At 39.2% G+C, this 16,256-nt stretch overlaps 1 protein-coding gene across 20 annotated transcripts in view; it reads left to right on the top strand.

Moving 5' to 3' along the window:
• Positions 1 to 16,256, top strand: part of DLG2 (discs large MAGUK scaffold protein 2) — a 982,417-nt gene that overhangs the window by 363,409 nt on the left and 602,752 nt on the right. Inside the window, exon 1 of one of the 20 annotated variants that reach the window (XM_039718580.1) lies at positions 1,801 to 2,624. The exons of 17 other annotated variants lie outside the window; for them this stretch is intronic. In XM_039718580.1, the coding sequence (XP_039574514.1) occupies positions 2,523 to 2,624 (102 nt within the window). In that variant the 5' untranslated portion in view covers positions 1,801 to 2,522. Of the gene's footprint in view, positions 1 to 1,800; positions 2,625 to 16,256 lie in introns of those variants that run through there. 2 more of the 20 variants (XM_039718589.1, XM_039718595.1) reach the window with 2 other exon arrangements.

Genomic DNA, 16,256 nt, shown 5'->3' with positions numbered 1-16,256 from the left:
TGGCTATTAGAAGGGCCAAAATAGTTTAATAGCACAGATTTCAAGCATTTTATAGTAGTGTCTCCTAAAAATATTGCCATGCCACCCCCATCCCAAATTAATGCTTCTAAGGCCAGTGATGTAGTGTGCTCACACCTTAAGGTAGCACTGTGATTCATGTTTTAATGATAGTGGCTGCTGGCTGTAACTATGGAATGTATTGTCATGGAAACTACTCTTTTCTATATTTACACCAGTGCTGGTTATGCGAGAGACAGTGCTTGAAAGAAAAATCTGTATAATATATAGCTTAATAACAAGACAGGCAAGCTAGGAATAAACAGATCAAAGATTCAGCAATGTTACAGCTGCTGTTTGTCACCACAGTACTTTTCTAAACAGGCTCAGTCACTGTTCCAGACAAGTGCTGCTGCGATGTCACTTAGGGCTCATGGGTCACACAAACTCAGGTTATTGAGCAGCTGACTGAAGGGCATCCATGCAGTGAACTCCCATGGCACACGGGCTCACGTCCAGGCTGGTCGGGAGAAAAGTGTGAGCTGAGTGAATTGAGGACAATGGTTTGTAAGAGCTTGTTATTTGCAAAAAAGAAATCTTCAGACATGGAACTGGGTTGTAACTCTGGCTGTGGAGCAGCTCTATCTGCCACTTCCATCTAGAGACTGCTGTAATTCTATTGAGGTTGGGCTCTTGCAAGTGCTAAGTTCAAAAATAGAGAGTGAGAAACAATAATTGGAAAACATTATTCCAAGCTGGAATTTAACTATACACTATAATTGGATAAAAATAAAGTTATTGTATGGTGCAAGAGCAGGAGCAAAGATGAAGAAATCGGTTGTTTTATGGCTTTGAACTTTGCAAAGCAAGGGTAAATTATCCTGAAGAAATTCTACTTAAAGTGTGGATATATGCATACACACAACACACACATGCATGTATTTATACTTACATAAACACAAAATCTCAGTAGAACAGGTTGCCTAAGTTAGGGTCTGCAATCTCAGGCAGTTTTTTAAAAAAAATCCTGTGCTATTCATCCTCTTGTACTGCTTGATCTGGCTTCACACTGGGACCTCCATTTGCCATTTATTCTGTTCTGTTGTGTAACAAATTTCTACTTCGGGTTTGTTACAGAAAACTGTTTCAGTTGTGACTTAAGAACTCACTTGCGATTGCCAGGGAGACAAGCTGCTCTCATTTCTTTAGAAAGAGTTTCTAATTTGATGGGCAGAGCTTAGTGAGTCACAGAAAAGCAGGGTCAGGGCACTGTGGAATAACTGCTTGGTTTACTTTGTTATCAGCTGTGAAATCATTAAGGACATCACTTTACTTTCCATATCATGGCCTTTTCATTTTGCATTTGTGTCTGCCATGACCAAACCTAAACCTGGAGGATACATTAATCCAACTTTTGATATAAATAATCCTCTTAAAAAGCACAGCTAGTGATTTGTTCATCCAAGTGCTTTATTATGCGTTTTCAGCTGGTGTTGCTTTAACTGAAGGAGCAGCGACAGCTGTAACAGAATCCAAACAAGTATTATGTTCCCAAACTTCTTCTTTAATTATTGCTTTTCTGGTTTACGGCAAGATGTTTGCAGGTTGCAGGATAGCAGTACTAGCTGGAGACAGTTGTTACATTGCCTCCGAAGCAGAGTTTAAAGAGGCTTGACTTTTTAGCTTCATGCTGGTGCATTTTCCGTGTAACTTCATATCTTTATTCAGTGTCTCCTGCAATCCTTCAACCTGTCTATTTGTAAATTTGTGCCTGGAGAAAGCTCCCATGTGGCAAGCCAGGATTGGATAAATGTTGCTTGTATTTCTCTTATTACAAACTCCCAGCATCTGTGATTTTCAGCTCTGAGTACAGTTTGTTTCCTGCTGAGATTCATCTATTTGGGGAAAGCAAAGGTCATCGCTTCTCTGGAGTTGCGACTGATTTGATTCTTTTTCACGGGGAGGCGCTGGGAAGGGAATCCTTACTGGAATGCATATTGATAAAGGCTGAGGATCCTGGCTTCTTAGATAAGTCATTTTTTTTTCCTCTTCTCTCCACACTATGACTATGTATTGCAGCAACTCACTGGCTTTTTACCAAATCAGGAGCTGCAGTATTTTTCTTCCGATGGAATAATTTCAGCCCACTTCAGCTAGCATGACAATCTTATGTGATTGTTATGAGTAGGCGTTTACATCCTTTTACATGCTAATACTGCCACACCTGCTAGTCCCCCTCATTTCCATTTCTCTCTCTTTTTTCCTTTTTTAAATTTTTTTTTCCCCCGATGTAAAAACTAATTTCCCAGAGGAAGGGAAATCCTGAGATCCGTGATCGTTGCATCGTTGATTCACCAACAAAGAAGGGGATGGCTGAATGGGACCCAGGTAGAGATTCAAGCAGGCTGCTTCTGACCAGCAAGAGGAAAGCTAGCTGTTGAGCAGCATATGTTGCCACTCCATGTGCTGTGTTAGCTACTTGTTTTCAGCCTTCAGTAGGCTGCCACTACTGCAGCACTAAAGGAATGTGCCCTATTGTTAAAAATCCTGACTGCTTTACACCAATGATTTGCCACTGCAAAGTTGCATGCACCAACAACACTTTATCGTTGATGTTTGGATGCAAGGTAGGATGTGGTTAATGTATTTAAATGCATGCTGTAACTCCTTTGAATATCTGTGTTGTTTAATTTCGTGTCTGGCTAGAGATTTCAGTGCAAATTGCGATCCGTTGGCTATAAATTAGGTCTTACAGCCGGCATGCTTTAAATGTTAGAGAAAAAAAAATCACAAGAAAAGCTTTCTTATTTCCCAGGGTTATACAAGTAGAGATTTACACGGGAGAATTGTGGATTATGAAGCATTTGTTTTAGAGTTGATTGTGTACTTAGCTAACAGTGCTAAGATTGCTAAACCACTACTCTGCTATTTGCCTGGCTTTATTGATTTGGATGTGTATACTGTTATTACAAAAACACAATCCGGCAAGACTGAATGTATTTTTTTCCATTTATATTGCTGACATGGTTTTTAACCAGAAGAGCAATACTGAAGTATAAAACCCTGCACTTCTCTGTAAGAAAGAATAAACTAAGCTGCTGATCCCATTTTTATGTCTAGAGGAATATCTTTAAGTAAGTGTTTTCTTCTAGGGACTGGACAATCATTTAATTTTCCATTTAAATTTGAATCATAAGGTGGCGCAGTTAGCCAGAGAAGTTTTTTCCTGGCTGTGTAATGCAACCCCATCCCAATTTTTTTAATAATGGTGTTGGATTGGACTATATTTTACCCCACGTACATCCTGGCTTGACGTTTGAGTATAACCAATGTTTGTTATTTTACTGAAATAGTTCAGAACTGATGACATGTTTTTAAAACTTATTGTCTTTGGGGGAAAAGTTTGGTTCTTGGATCACTGGGTCAATCATGATGATTTTACAGGGGGGTTACATATTTTGTCCCATTCATTTTCCTTGCTCTCCTTAAATACTGGATGATATTAAAACTGTTCCTCTATGTCTAAATAGAGTAGGAAATGAGCAGTTATATATATATAAAAAAGTGTCAGTAATTACTTAAAATTATTAACTTCATACTTGAACTTTGCTAATCCTCAAAAATAGCTAAGCTGCAAAAATAAAATTTTAGTTCTGCAGTCCACAAACTAGGGAACACAGTATACTTTGTGTATACTGTGTATCCTGTGTGACAGAGTAGCCTAAATAAAATTAAAAGACTTTATGGACTAGGTTATAGGTGACCCAATGCTGCCTAAACACATATCAGCTAGAAGTTAATAACAGCTCATGTATTGCTTCGTGTAATACTCTAACTCAAACTTGGTTATAGTAAAACACAAATTATTTCTGTACCTTCTGCTTTTCTTCTAACTATGGCCTGCCTGTATGTCTGGTTACTTGAGGCTTTCTTGAACTAAAGTTTCTTGTTTCTTCACTTCTGTTTTAAATAAGCAAAAATATGTTCTATTAGTGAAAGGGTTATAATTTAATTGCTGTGTCATGATGCCACTAGTGATATAAATAGTGTTAAGAGTTTGTCAGATCAGAAGGTTTTTTAATTTGCATTTTTTTATAAGATTTTTTTTACTTTAACTTTCAAACCTTAAGTTCTCTTGTTTTCAAATGTAAAGTTCTAACTCATAAAGGTGAATCATTAGTCAGGGGAAATTAAATACAAGCCACCCTTCTACAAAGGTAGGCCAGTGGCCTAGGGACTAGTATCCAATTTGTATTCCTGCCTGTAAGCATGATTTTCAAAGGATATTCTTTGATGCACTTAAGTTCTTTCAAGATTTTCAGATCCTGTTAGGAGGAAGCAAGAGAACAAAAATCATAAATTCCAAACTTTTTTCCCCCTCATCTTTCTTTAGTGCTTCAGGCTCATTACATTAGTCACAGTCAATGTTTTATCTTCTTGTGGTGGTGTATGAACTACTTCTCAAATGAAATGTGGATGTGTGGGATAGTGATCATTTTCAGGGAGATGAGAAGGAGCACAAGTGAACTTATTTATCTTGGGCTGGTTCAACACATGTTCAATTAGTACCCTTTGATACCACCATCAAGCATGCACGAGTTACACTGGTAAATGTACAAAAATCACCTCACTTCAAATACCTTTTTCTCATTTTTGTTTGTTGTGCAGCCCTTATATGAATTCATGACTTTTTGCTCTGGACACTTATATTTCTAGATTTATGGGTGCAGATCCATTGTTAACAGCCAAAGAAGTGTGAATAAGAAGTAAGACTGTTTCTTTTTAGGAGATGTTTTAGTCATATGGCATGAAGTCATGGATCTAAGCATGCTCATAATATTATGACTTCTAGAATCACGTGGTTCTTAAACTCAGGAAAGAGTGTAATATCCTGAAATGACACTTTATATTCTGGGTGACAGAGGAGAAAATAGGTCCTTAGAATATAATATCTAGGTAGTGGAATAGACAACAGAGGAATTCAAAGTACAGGCAAATATTTCCTAGTGCTAAAAAACTGACTCCTTTCAAAAGGACAGGGCAAGTTACAGTATTGATTATGCTTTTAATTTGTAGTTTTTAATTCTGTGTTACATACAGTCTTCTTTTTCCTATGGTCAAAAAAAGTGAGTGAGAGAAATGCACCACCTCAGAACCATCACACCCATTTTATCTGTTTCCTATGCAAGAGTTTTACTGTCTTCTCATTCCTAGCAGGTGATGCCAGAGAGTTGGTGTGGTGGGGCAGGAAAAGGGTGCACGTCTTACCACACTCCATGTTGCAAAGAAGGAGGAGCTCTCACTGTACTTGTAGGAAGCTTTGCTTGCCAGCTTGATTTCCTGGATTTTGATAGTTGTCCTGGACCTTTCCTTTCAGTGATGTCCAATTTTGTGATCCTTGACTTTGGAACTGCAAAGAATTCAGAGGAGTTTAATTTGAAAGACAGGTCAATGTCTACCTGAATTGCTACAATTGCACTTTAACACATTTGAAGACTTGTTCAGTTTCTAGTAGGGAAGTACCCATGTTCCCTACTAGGATAAGGAGCTTGTAAAACACAGCCCGCAGGTGCCAGGAGGTGCTGTGCAAAACTGTTTTGTTTGCAATCCTGCAGGGTTGGCACATGACTGCCTCTCCCCTGAGACCACGAGAAGCTCCACAGCTACTGGTTCATGCCCACACATTGAAGGAAGGCTTGTGTGTAAGACAGGCCCATGTTCATGGATCTCCATCGAGAGGAGTGCACAGGCAGATATCAGATTGTCACTGAAGATGCTGAGACTTAAATGCATGCTAAAATTCAATATATGCTTACTCACTTTGCTGAATTGTTTGTTCAGTATTGCAGAAGAGTTATCTCCTGCCTCTCAATATCCTGTTCATTTTGCTCTTATTAAGAGTGCTGGGAAAGGATTTCAGGTTGACTGACATGTTTCTTAAATTATATTTCAGTCACAGTTCTAACTCTCAGATGGAAGTGTTATTCTGCCTTTCCTCTTTTACTATATATTGGAAATAGATATTGAGGAGATTGCATTGACTTTTCTGTTTGTTGACCTTGACCAGCTATTTTGATTAATCCTACTTTCTTTTTGATTTAGGTTTATTTTTATATCTGTCCTAGCATAATTTAATTTCTTTTTAAAGGGATAAGATATACTTACCTCTCTTCCCTGTCTCCTTTCCTTCCTCCTAGCACATTTATTACAACCAGTCCTCCAGCAAAACAACTAGTTTTGGTAGGGTTTTTTCCTACTATTTCTCAATTTTAGCTGAAACAGCCAAATAGTGACATATTCCACTATCCAAGGTGAGGATGCAAGTAAACCCACTTGTTTCTTCACCTGCCAGAACTTCAGTGTTTTGAAAAAATTATTGGAATGCAGAAGATTTTATTATTAAGACAAATATTAAGTAGTATTACTGAATATCTTGACATTCCTATTTATTATTTTTATAATTATAAAACTGTTAGAAAACTAGTAGTTTTCTGTACTGACATTATTAGTCTTTTTAAGGAACTCTGGTGTGCCGCTTAGTTCTTAATTGAGAATATTCTCTATGTTGTCATAATTTAGACCTGGCTACTGTAAGGACCAGCAGTTTGAGATGACAGTTAAGTACTTCTCCAACTAAATGTGATACATAGCAGACCTTCTTAAGGCCTTGCATGCTTTAGCTTCTTGATATACCCACACAACTGAAGTGCAATGGATGCGACTAGATAGAGCACTCACTCAAATTCCAAAGGATTTTTTGACAGTAATCTCCCAGCCCTGCCCATGTACCCTGATTTTTTGCCTTACAGTATAGGCTTGGGGTGTGGAAACAGGTTGCCTTTTTGATGAAACTAAGCAGAAACATACCAAGTATTCTGCAAAATCTTACATGTATTCAGCTTATAAAAGCAGATTAACACTATTTGAAAGGAAAACCCAAAACAGAGGTGTGATGCTGTGACTGAGCCCTTCTTCTCAGGTCTTAATTCTCTGGATCCATTCATGCTGCTTGCTGATGTGTACCTAACCTCTGACTCCACTGACATATTTAATTTCTGATTTTTTGGGGGCCAGGACTGGAGAGGTGTAAAAATACAATATATCCATGGTCATGGTGACTTCTGTGATCCATCTGTAGAGACTGGTATATTGTATAGGGTTCCAGAACCCTCTGGAAGAGTTTGCTGCCTATTCATGGACAATCAGCAGAGTAAGTCAGCTGGAACATTGCTGCCACTTGCTATGCATAACATTGACAGCAGCACTGAGAAACCTACTTCCACATATAATTCTTGTTAGGCTACTGTGGTGTTTAAATAAAAGTGCTCAGCAATAGAAGGAGCTGCAGAAGAGATGCAGCATTGCCATTGGCAAGAGGCTCTGAGGATGATCACTTGAGTCACAGAGGATTTGTGCATTAGTGCACAACGCTCAAGGCAGGGAGAGTTTCTTCCCTGGTATTACATGTATGCAAGCTGGACGTGGGGTGTAAGCCCAGGCAAATTTACCTAGCTGTATCTTTTTATTTCTGTCAGGTATTCAGTAACCTCTTGCATTTTACCATTTCTGGCTGGAAAAGAAGTGAAAGCTCTCCAGCAGCTCCCACCCATCATCAATGACTGTGGGAAAAGAACAACTACACATTTTACTCAAAGGCCACCAGTCTGAGATCTTCTGAGTAGAAGTAGCAGTTTATGAGGCTGTGGGACCCTGTTGAGAACTCCTCCCGGTATTAAAAAATGAATAAAGTGGATCCTACTCTTCAGAACTTTTTGTTCTCCACCACTGAGGAGCACTGAGAGGAACTCTGGTATCAGAGAAGACAGTGACTTTGTACATGATCCTGAGTTTCTTATCTTGAACTCAGTGTGGGTGCTGTAGAAATCAATATTACAGGAAACACAGGAAGAAGCCTAAGGAAAAGTAGGAGGCAGCAGCAGGAAGGTTCAGGTGGGGCAGGTGGAAAAAAAGACATGAGGCAAGATGATGCAGAGACAGCAACTTGGAGGTAGGATGAAAAGACAGTGGTCTGAAGAGTCCTGAGGAGAGGAGCTGATGAGGTCTGGCTAGACTGTAATTGGTAAACAAGTTGTATCATGAATCTTCTGAAATTTTGGGCTCATGCCCTCAATCACACAGGAGTTACTCGATCACTGGACAGGGAATGCAAACAAGTGTTACCATTTTCTCTTATTGGAGTGAGTTCATTTGCCCGCTGTCACCCACTGGCACTGGCCAACATCTGGAAGGGAAATGCTGAAAAGCATCAAGATCAGGTGTTAAAAATGTTTGTGTGTATATGAGGGTACTGTTTCACTTTCTGCCACTTTGTGTCATGCCCACAAGCTCCCTGTGCGCAGGGACAGAAATGGATGGCTGGCGGGAGATACCCTGAAGCAGTTTAAATTAAGAAAACAATGCTAAAAGTGGCTTTTTAAAATTAAGGTGTCTTGTTTTGGTTTTTAAAAGTTTTATGTGGTGAAAGAAAGTTCTGTTGAAGGTGAGATCCCCAATCCCTACATCATTTTCAATCAATGGCTTTTTCCCCCCATATTTTGCCAGAATATCTTTTAGTTGTCACCAGCAGCTGGACACTGGGCTGAATGGCTCACAGTGCTTGCTGTCATAGAATCATAGGATGGTTCCTGCAGGAGGGGCCCTTAAAGTATCACCTAGTTCCAGCCCCATCTTGTCATGCTTCTGTCATCACAAGAACATTCTCTGGTAGCGCAGCAATGGAGTCTGATATTCACCACTCCAAATTGCTTATAATTCACCTGGAGCTAAAGGACACCATGAATGCCCTCTGGACTGTACCTTTGACCATAAAGCTATAGTGGGAAAAGGGTTTCTTTTTTCAGCCAGCAATAAAGAGGAGCTGATTGTTGTGGTTCTTAAGTACTGCAGTAAAATTTACCTATGGAAAAAGTAGGGCAGGAGGAACATAGCTAAGGGTTACTGAACACATGGAAGAAGTTCAGAGCTTTCTCAGATACTTAAATTTTTAATGTATTTTTGCTTCAAATTATACATAATAATTACATAAAATGAGGTACTTTCAAATATAAATGACTTGGTGCTCAGCTACATGAGCTGCTTGATTTTGCAAACTAATTATTGACTAAGAGAGGGATATATATAGACATTCATCTTAGCTGTAAGAGATGTCATAGAAGAGAATGGTGATGAAGAAGTGTTATATAAATATATTTAAGTGATAATAGCAATAGAACTGAAAACTGTCACTGAACAGTTCTCCTGATCTTTGAAAAGTAGCTTTTATGTTTCCAGTGTAGCTGTCAGAAATATTCTCATTATTAAAATATATATATTTATTGCTTTCACTTTTCTGATTGTGCTTCCTTCAGCTTTAAGCATTTGCTATAGTATTAATAAACATGAAGGACAGAATTTTTTAAGAAAGCCTAGCTGGGGTTTGTGCTGAATGTAATGGAAACCTCAATGAGAAGAAAGATTACTGATGGGTATTCCTCTGGCTCCCTGTAGAAGTTAATGATCTGTAATCCCAGGAGAGATGGCACAGAATGATCTGATGAAGTATTAAGGCAGTTTGAGCTATTCTTTTGAGTCACTTGGCTCTTGAGTGTTCTGAGAAGTAAAAGGGAAGTAAAAGTCTTCATCCAAATTCAGTGAGGAATTGCACCCGTTAGCTACTCAAGCGATCCCCCCCAAGGCAGAAAAGCAGGTTTTCTGGGAGACTGGCTCTCAGTAAACAGGACAGTTTTTCATTTTTTCCTTAAACTGACATTACAGAAACCTTGATTCTGAGAATCCTGACAGATTGTTTTGGGGAGATTTCCTTTAGGGGATGCTGACAGCTGTTCAGTGTAATTAAGATGAAGTATACTAAATATGAATGTTCAGAAAGTCATAAGGTGCTGTCAGCACCAAAGTCCACACAGTGAATCACCTGGAGGCTCTGTAGATGTGTCTGATATGGTAAAGAGCCTGTGCCAACACATTGTTGCCTGAGAAGGAATGTAGACACATAACTTACTTGTAGGATGTCAGCTCATCCCCTATGAAAAGGGGCTTGTAGCTTCAGGCCTTGGACCAGCTGCAAATAATAAAAATATACCTATATTTCTAAGTAAAGGAGGACTAATGTACTAAATGTACTAAAGTACTCAAGTACTTAATTCCTGACTTTCCATATTGAAAACTTGTTAGATATTTCCCTGGGCTGAATTTTGTGATGATCTCAAGCTCTTTCAAGACAATTTGTAGATGTGGCTTGAAGGATTGTTCTCTCCAGGAGCTTCTTCCAAGAGGGAGTATGGATGAGACTGCATCAGGGAAGATTACTTGCAGCCTACAGGCAAACCTCTTTCCTCTATCTTCCAACACCTCCCACCCCTGCCTTTTGCCTTTTGGTGATATTTGAGAGCGTGAAACACATCTTGTGTTCATTTATTAAAGATGCTACTTTAGTAGCAACATGGATGTGGGCCTCTCCCAACCATTTGGCCTGAGAAGCAAGGGTCATGCTGAGAAACTGATGCATTTAGTGTAGCTGATGTAGGATAAGGTCTCAATCGTGATTCCACCACGCTGATCTTGAAAAATGTAACCAGTAGGTCAGATTTAATCTAATCATAACAGCTCTGTCAGGCTGGGCTCATCTGGACCTGCAACCACCACACATGAGACAGTCCACTTGAAATATACCCAAAGTGTGCTGGGTTAGAGATCTGAGCCCAAAAGTGTGAGAAACTTGAGCTGAGCTCAGAGATCCTGTGTTCAGCACAGCGTGGTGCTCACCCTCCAATACTTCCTGTCTTAGCTACTTAACCACTTAACCTTTACCAGGCATAGGTGCTCCAAATAAGAGAGGAGTTTAAATTTAGAGAATTAAAAGGCTTCATAGATTTAAAAATGAGTAATGCGCTCTTGCCTACCACCTTCTAAGCCTTATAACCATGCCCTGTGAACTGTATATTGTTAGACTATGTTAGTCCTGGCCTTTACTTTATTAATCAGAAGTATGTCAGCTGGCAGTGAGATGACTTGAACTTTGTACACATCCCAGGGAAATTCCAGTCTGTGTAAAACATTGTTCCATAACAGGATAGTCTCCTCCATAAAACACTGAGAAAATCACTTGTGCCAGAGGTGGTTCTGTGACCTTGACTTAGGACAGGGAATGGAAACTCCTTATTTCTATTCCTGGCTCTCACATAGAATTCCTGTTGTAGCCTGAGGAAAATTGTGTCTTGCTTCTCTTTCTAGAAAATCAAGTTGGTAATACCTGCCTCAGAGGAATATTGAGAATTAATAGTTATTGTGTGTAAACAGCACTGAAATGAAATGAACTGTGTAAATACGATTGATTCAAGGACCAACATAAAGGCATAGTTAGGCAAAGATGGGGAGGATATAAGTGAAAATGGAATGATGTTAGTGAACATCAAAGTATCTCCTTTTTTTTTTTCTGGGAATCCCTCTTTCCACACTATTTATTTCACATATACCTTGAAATACTATTATTTATCCCTTTTTTAGGCTCTTCCTCCAGGTCTGAGATTTCACATCCTCTCTTTTTCCACACTTCAAATTGTTGTAGATGAATTGCAAGTCCCTGCAAAAGTGGATTTGAAAAGAAACTGCTGGCAGGCTCTTATCTCCGCCCATCCAAGATAGTGCTACTGTAGTCTAATTTATTTTATAAAATTTCTGAAGGGAAGAAGCAATTTCCAGAACTCTGGTGGAGTTTTTATTTTGCAAAGATTATTTAAAAATAGTAATAGGATGATGATACACAAGGAAGGAAGCTGAAAAGCAGATGAACATACACCTGTTGCAAGGAGGCAAATCGGTAACTGCATCATGCAAATCTTGTGAGTGTTCAGGAATTTTGCTAGGCTGATGGCTAGGAGGGAGATGCAGCCCAGTTTAGAGAGCCATGTGGCTCTTAAACTGCACATTAGATCTCAGGTTCTGCAGTCTACAATAAATTAAGCAAAGTGCTGTAGAGCTGTATAAAATTCAGGGCACAACAATATGCAGAGCTGTGAAGAAAGGTCTTTTCAGTGTTCTTGTAGCAGTGTTTTGCACTGTACCTATAACATATACTTTTCCTACTTGTTTCTTTCCCTTGTCTGTGTTGGTCTTTGTGCTCAGATTCCTGGTCCTTAGCTTAAGAAAGATAATCAATTAGCTGTGTTGGAACTAAACATTGGATAGCATAAGAAAACAGGCCATTTTTGCACTGGCAAAATTAACTGAGGACTAATATTCCATACACAGTAGTTTGGTATATAAAATAACCAGGACAATATGTTTTCATAAGATAAAGTTTGGTGATACATTTTGAAACATGTATTCCTTCCCAGAACAATTAAGAAAACTCAAGGGAGGAGGTGAGAGCAGAGGAGGGAGAAGAAGCTGACCTAGAAAATGCACTTGCAGGTCTAATTTTGTGTGAATGTACGTATTATAGAGGAGACTGTTGCACCACCTCTTCAAAGCCCTGGTGTTTTGCACTCTTTACTATATGCATCAACCCCCACGTGAGTTCCAGACATGCAGGAACTCTAATTTTTCTTTAATTTTTCAGCATTAAGGGTATGTGTTTTCAGTGCTTGAAGATCACAGCCATGGAAAGGTGTTGGAAGTGAGGAGTCAGAGAGAGGGAATAGAGGCTATATGAGAGAAACTTTCAGAGGATTGCAAGATCTGGTTATGAAGCAAGAGGATTTGCATTGAAAGTGTTTTTGTTGCAAGGCCTTCAGTCTTGCTTCCTCATGTCAGGTACAGCTGCAGGGACAGGGGAAAAGCATCTTCCTCAGAGACTTGAACTTCAGGCTATTGCTCCTTGTGTTGTGAGCAGCTTCCTAAAACGGAGGTTTAATTTGCTGTCTATGATTTTCTAATCTGAGTGGATCTGATGTATAAATCTCTTACTGATACTAGATTGCACTACTTTTTGCATTAGCAACTACTGCTTTCCTGTGCAGCTGGAATAAAAACTTTGCGTGTTGAGCCAGAGAAATGGAGATGCTCTCAAACTCATCCACATTCTGTGTGCAAACACCAGCTGTTTCTTGACTGTTTTTATTCACCAGGAGGGATAGCATAGGGCTCCTTGAGTTAATAAAGCTCCTGTTATTAGATGAGAATTAGTTGTCCTGTAGTCTGATGAGTTTTCTTCCACTGTCTTCAGTTATTCATAAAAGAAAGGAGCCCAGATAGGAATGGGTCATCTCACATCATAAGAACGCATCAAAGTAATCACAGAATCTCAGAAATGTTGATTGGAAAGAACCTCTATAAATGACCTCATCCAAATTTCACTGAAAGCAGGAGAAATGAGAGGTGATTTAACATGCAGCCAGACACCTCTCTTTGCAGAAGAAATGGTTTGGGTTTTAAGTAATGCCAGGTGAAATATCACTGCAGCTAAAACATGAGGAAATATGAGAAGCATAAACCAGAGTTTAAAACTAGGGAAAGGAAGTTTACAGTTCTGAATGTTGTTCCCTGTTCTTCCATTGATCTAATAAACTTGTGTAGGAAGTTGATTTGCCCTCTGCTGATTAAAACTGGGAGTGTTGCCAGGGATCAGGATGGTAGGGGCTTCTGTCACAAGGGTAGGGCATCACCTTTTATCCCTCCATTTATGAGTTCAGGAAGAGTTTGTGAGACTCTAAGGTCAAGATCTTTGAGATAATTAGGTACCAGCCCCCTTGGCTTTTGACAGGAATTAAACACCTCCAAAGGATCTGCCCATGCAGAATTTATTTTTCTCCAGTGCTTCCTTTACTCAGCCTATGCCTTATTTCCTCCTTTGCTTTACTTTACCAATATGCATATGTGCCTTCTCTGCTGTTCCTGGCTCTTACTTGAAATTCACTGTTATACTCCAGGTCAGTTGATGTGGCTGGTTTGGGTAGGGAAGTTAGGAGGGCACTCCTGGAAAGAATCACAGATAGGAACAGGGACATGTGTCCATAACCTGTCATATATATGGACATGCCAACAGGTCACTAAACTCTGCCCTTACCTGGTAGATTAGTAATACTCCCACTCTTAATTCTGAAATTGTGGTGACTATAGGCCTTGGATGATGGTGGGTGGGTGGGAAAAGCAGAATGTCTGTTTAAGGCTGTAAACTGCATTTGAAAGTGTCAAAAATGTTTGTGATGCAGAGTCTATTTGCCTTATATAGAAAATTCATGTTGTCACATCCCTGAAAGTTCTTATGCAAGATTAAGAAGTCAAACAGGTCTTTGAATGCTGCAGTAAATAATAACATGACTTGTCAAAACCCTAATAAGTTAAATCTAGCTAATGTATTTTAAGCATTTCTTTATTAAGAAGGCTTTGACTCCTTGAATTAATTGCAACTAAAATTAAAATAAGGCAAGAAAAGGGACCAGATTCTGCTTTTATTTTCCTGCATAATTTATTCCTCTAGTTAGATGATGAGAAGCTGATGCAGAGACACAGACTGATATTATGTTGTAGTGAAATACCTCCATGTTAGTAATTCCAGATTTGGCTAAACCTTGTAAATGACTGATTTGAAGACCAAGGCACAGCACTTAATAAACTCTATTCCTTTGTGGAGTTTAGCTCAGAAATTATGGTTAGGACTTCTTATTGAGTTGCTTTTCTCAGGCCTCAGTCAGGCTTGGTGTCTAAAGAAATGTGGTTATTTGGTCTGAACATATTGATGTCTTTTGAAGTGGCACAAATCCCTGTCTTCTTTTGCTTTTCCTATCACAAAATAGCTCCACAAAGCATCAAATGAGTATTAAGTATAACACTGCATATGGCCCCCTGGTATCTGTTGGATTTTAGATGAATTTGGGGCACAAAATTTACCAAACAGGACTACTGCAGTCATGAATCAGGTAGCTCTTTTGAGTACAAGTCACAGCTTGCAAAACTGATAAATTAGAGTAAACACAGCATTTCATCGGTGTTCCTTAGCTATTATATTGTTATCTTCTGTGTGTGAATAAAAGTTCTGATAATCTTCTTTCACCAGCTGCAAAGCAAAATTCATTTTCCTGTTGTGACTAATGTGGAAGGGTTTCCTTTCATTCAAAAAGACTGCCATGTACTGCAAAGAATAAGAAAATAATGAAGCTGTTGCAGGACAAAAGAGAAGGTGCTGAGAACTGGAAAGAGCTGAACATTTTTGAACTTGTAACTCTTCAAATTACATTCTCTCTGTGTGAACTTTTGAAAATTAAGTTAATTTCTCCCATTTTTAACAGTGTGCTTGAACCTATGGTGTGCAACTAGAATAATTCTATGTTCGACACATGATTGTATAATGATGCTTAAAGTTGCAGTGCCATTCCCAAAAGAAAAAGACCTTATAGGTTTATATTTCTGGTTTAACAGGTGAGATCCCAAAAGAAGAGCAAAGCACTTTATTTTTTTCAATATGTTTTTGATAATGCTAAAAATACGATCTATAATTAAACACTCTAAATATGAGCAGAGACGCCTGAGCTCGACAGCTTTTTGGTTTGAAACAACCACTCTTCAGGTGGCAGTGACCTTCTGGCAGTGTTTGCTATCAACTACAGCTGTTTTCATCCTTCTTTGGCTGTAGGTATCCCACTCTGCTTGCCTGCAGAGATTATACAAACAACCATTTAGCAGCTTGCTCTGAGCTACTACTTGACCCCTAAGGAGGGTGCAGACTGCTTAGAGACACATTGACTTGCTGCTATTCCCTGCTCCAAAGCGCACTGTTGTGCTCAGCTGCTGTCTACACAGGTCAGGTTCAGGTGCAATCCCACAATGGAAAACACACTTCAGATGCACTGTGAAAAACTGGCAAGTGGAAAAGGCTCAGAATTATTTTGAGGAGCTCTGTAACTGTTGCTATATATATTTTTTTTGTTCTAAATATCTGCATTTAAAAAAATCCTCTGTAAGTGTATGGAGAACTTCTAGTTACTGGGCTAGGGAAAAATTATATCGAGCTGTTCGATATATGTGCTGGGAATGCCTCTGGAAATGGGCATTGCCTCTGGAAATGCCCATCTCTGTCATATACATTGTGTGGGTCAAAATAAGGGAAGACCAGGGAGCTTGTCCCGTGGGTCTTGGTGACAATTCTGTCCTTCTTCTTGCCTCTTATATCAATGCAGATATGATTGAAGAGAGATCTCTGTTTAGGCTACTCAGCTATTTCAATGTACAAGTCCTGATCTTCTGAGACTTTAGGAGCAAACCCAAAACCCTTCAGGTACCAAGAGAGGCTTTGGCTTACCTAG

Source organism: Passer montanus, unplaced genomic scaffold (assembly GCF_014805655.1).
Source record: "Passer montanus isolate IOZ18808 unplaced genomic scaffold, ASM1480565v1 scaffold4, whole genome shotgun sequence".
Lineage (NCBI taxonomy): Eukaryota > Metazoa > Chordata > Aves > Passeriformes > Passeridae > Passer > Passer montanus.
Note: the sequence above shows the minus strand (reverse complement) of the source record. Positions and strands in the feature narration are given on the sequence as shown.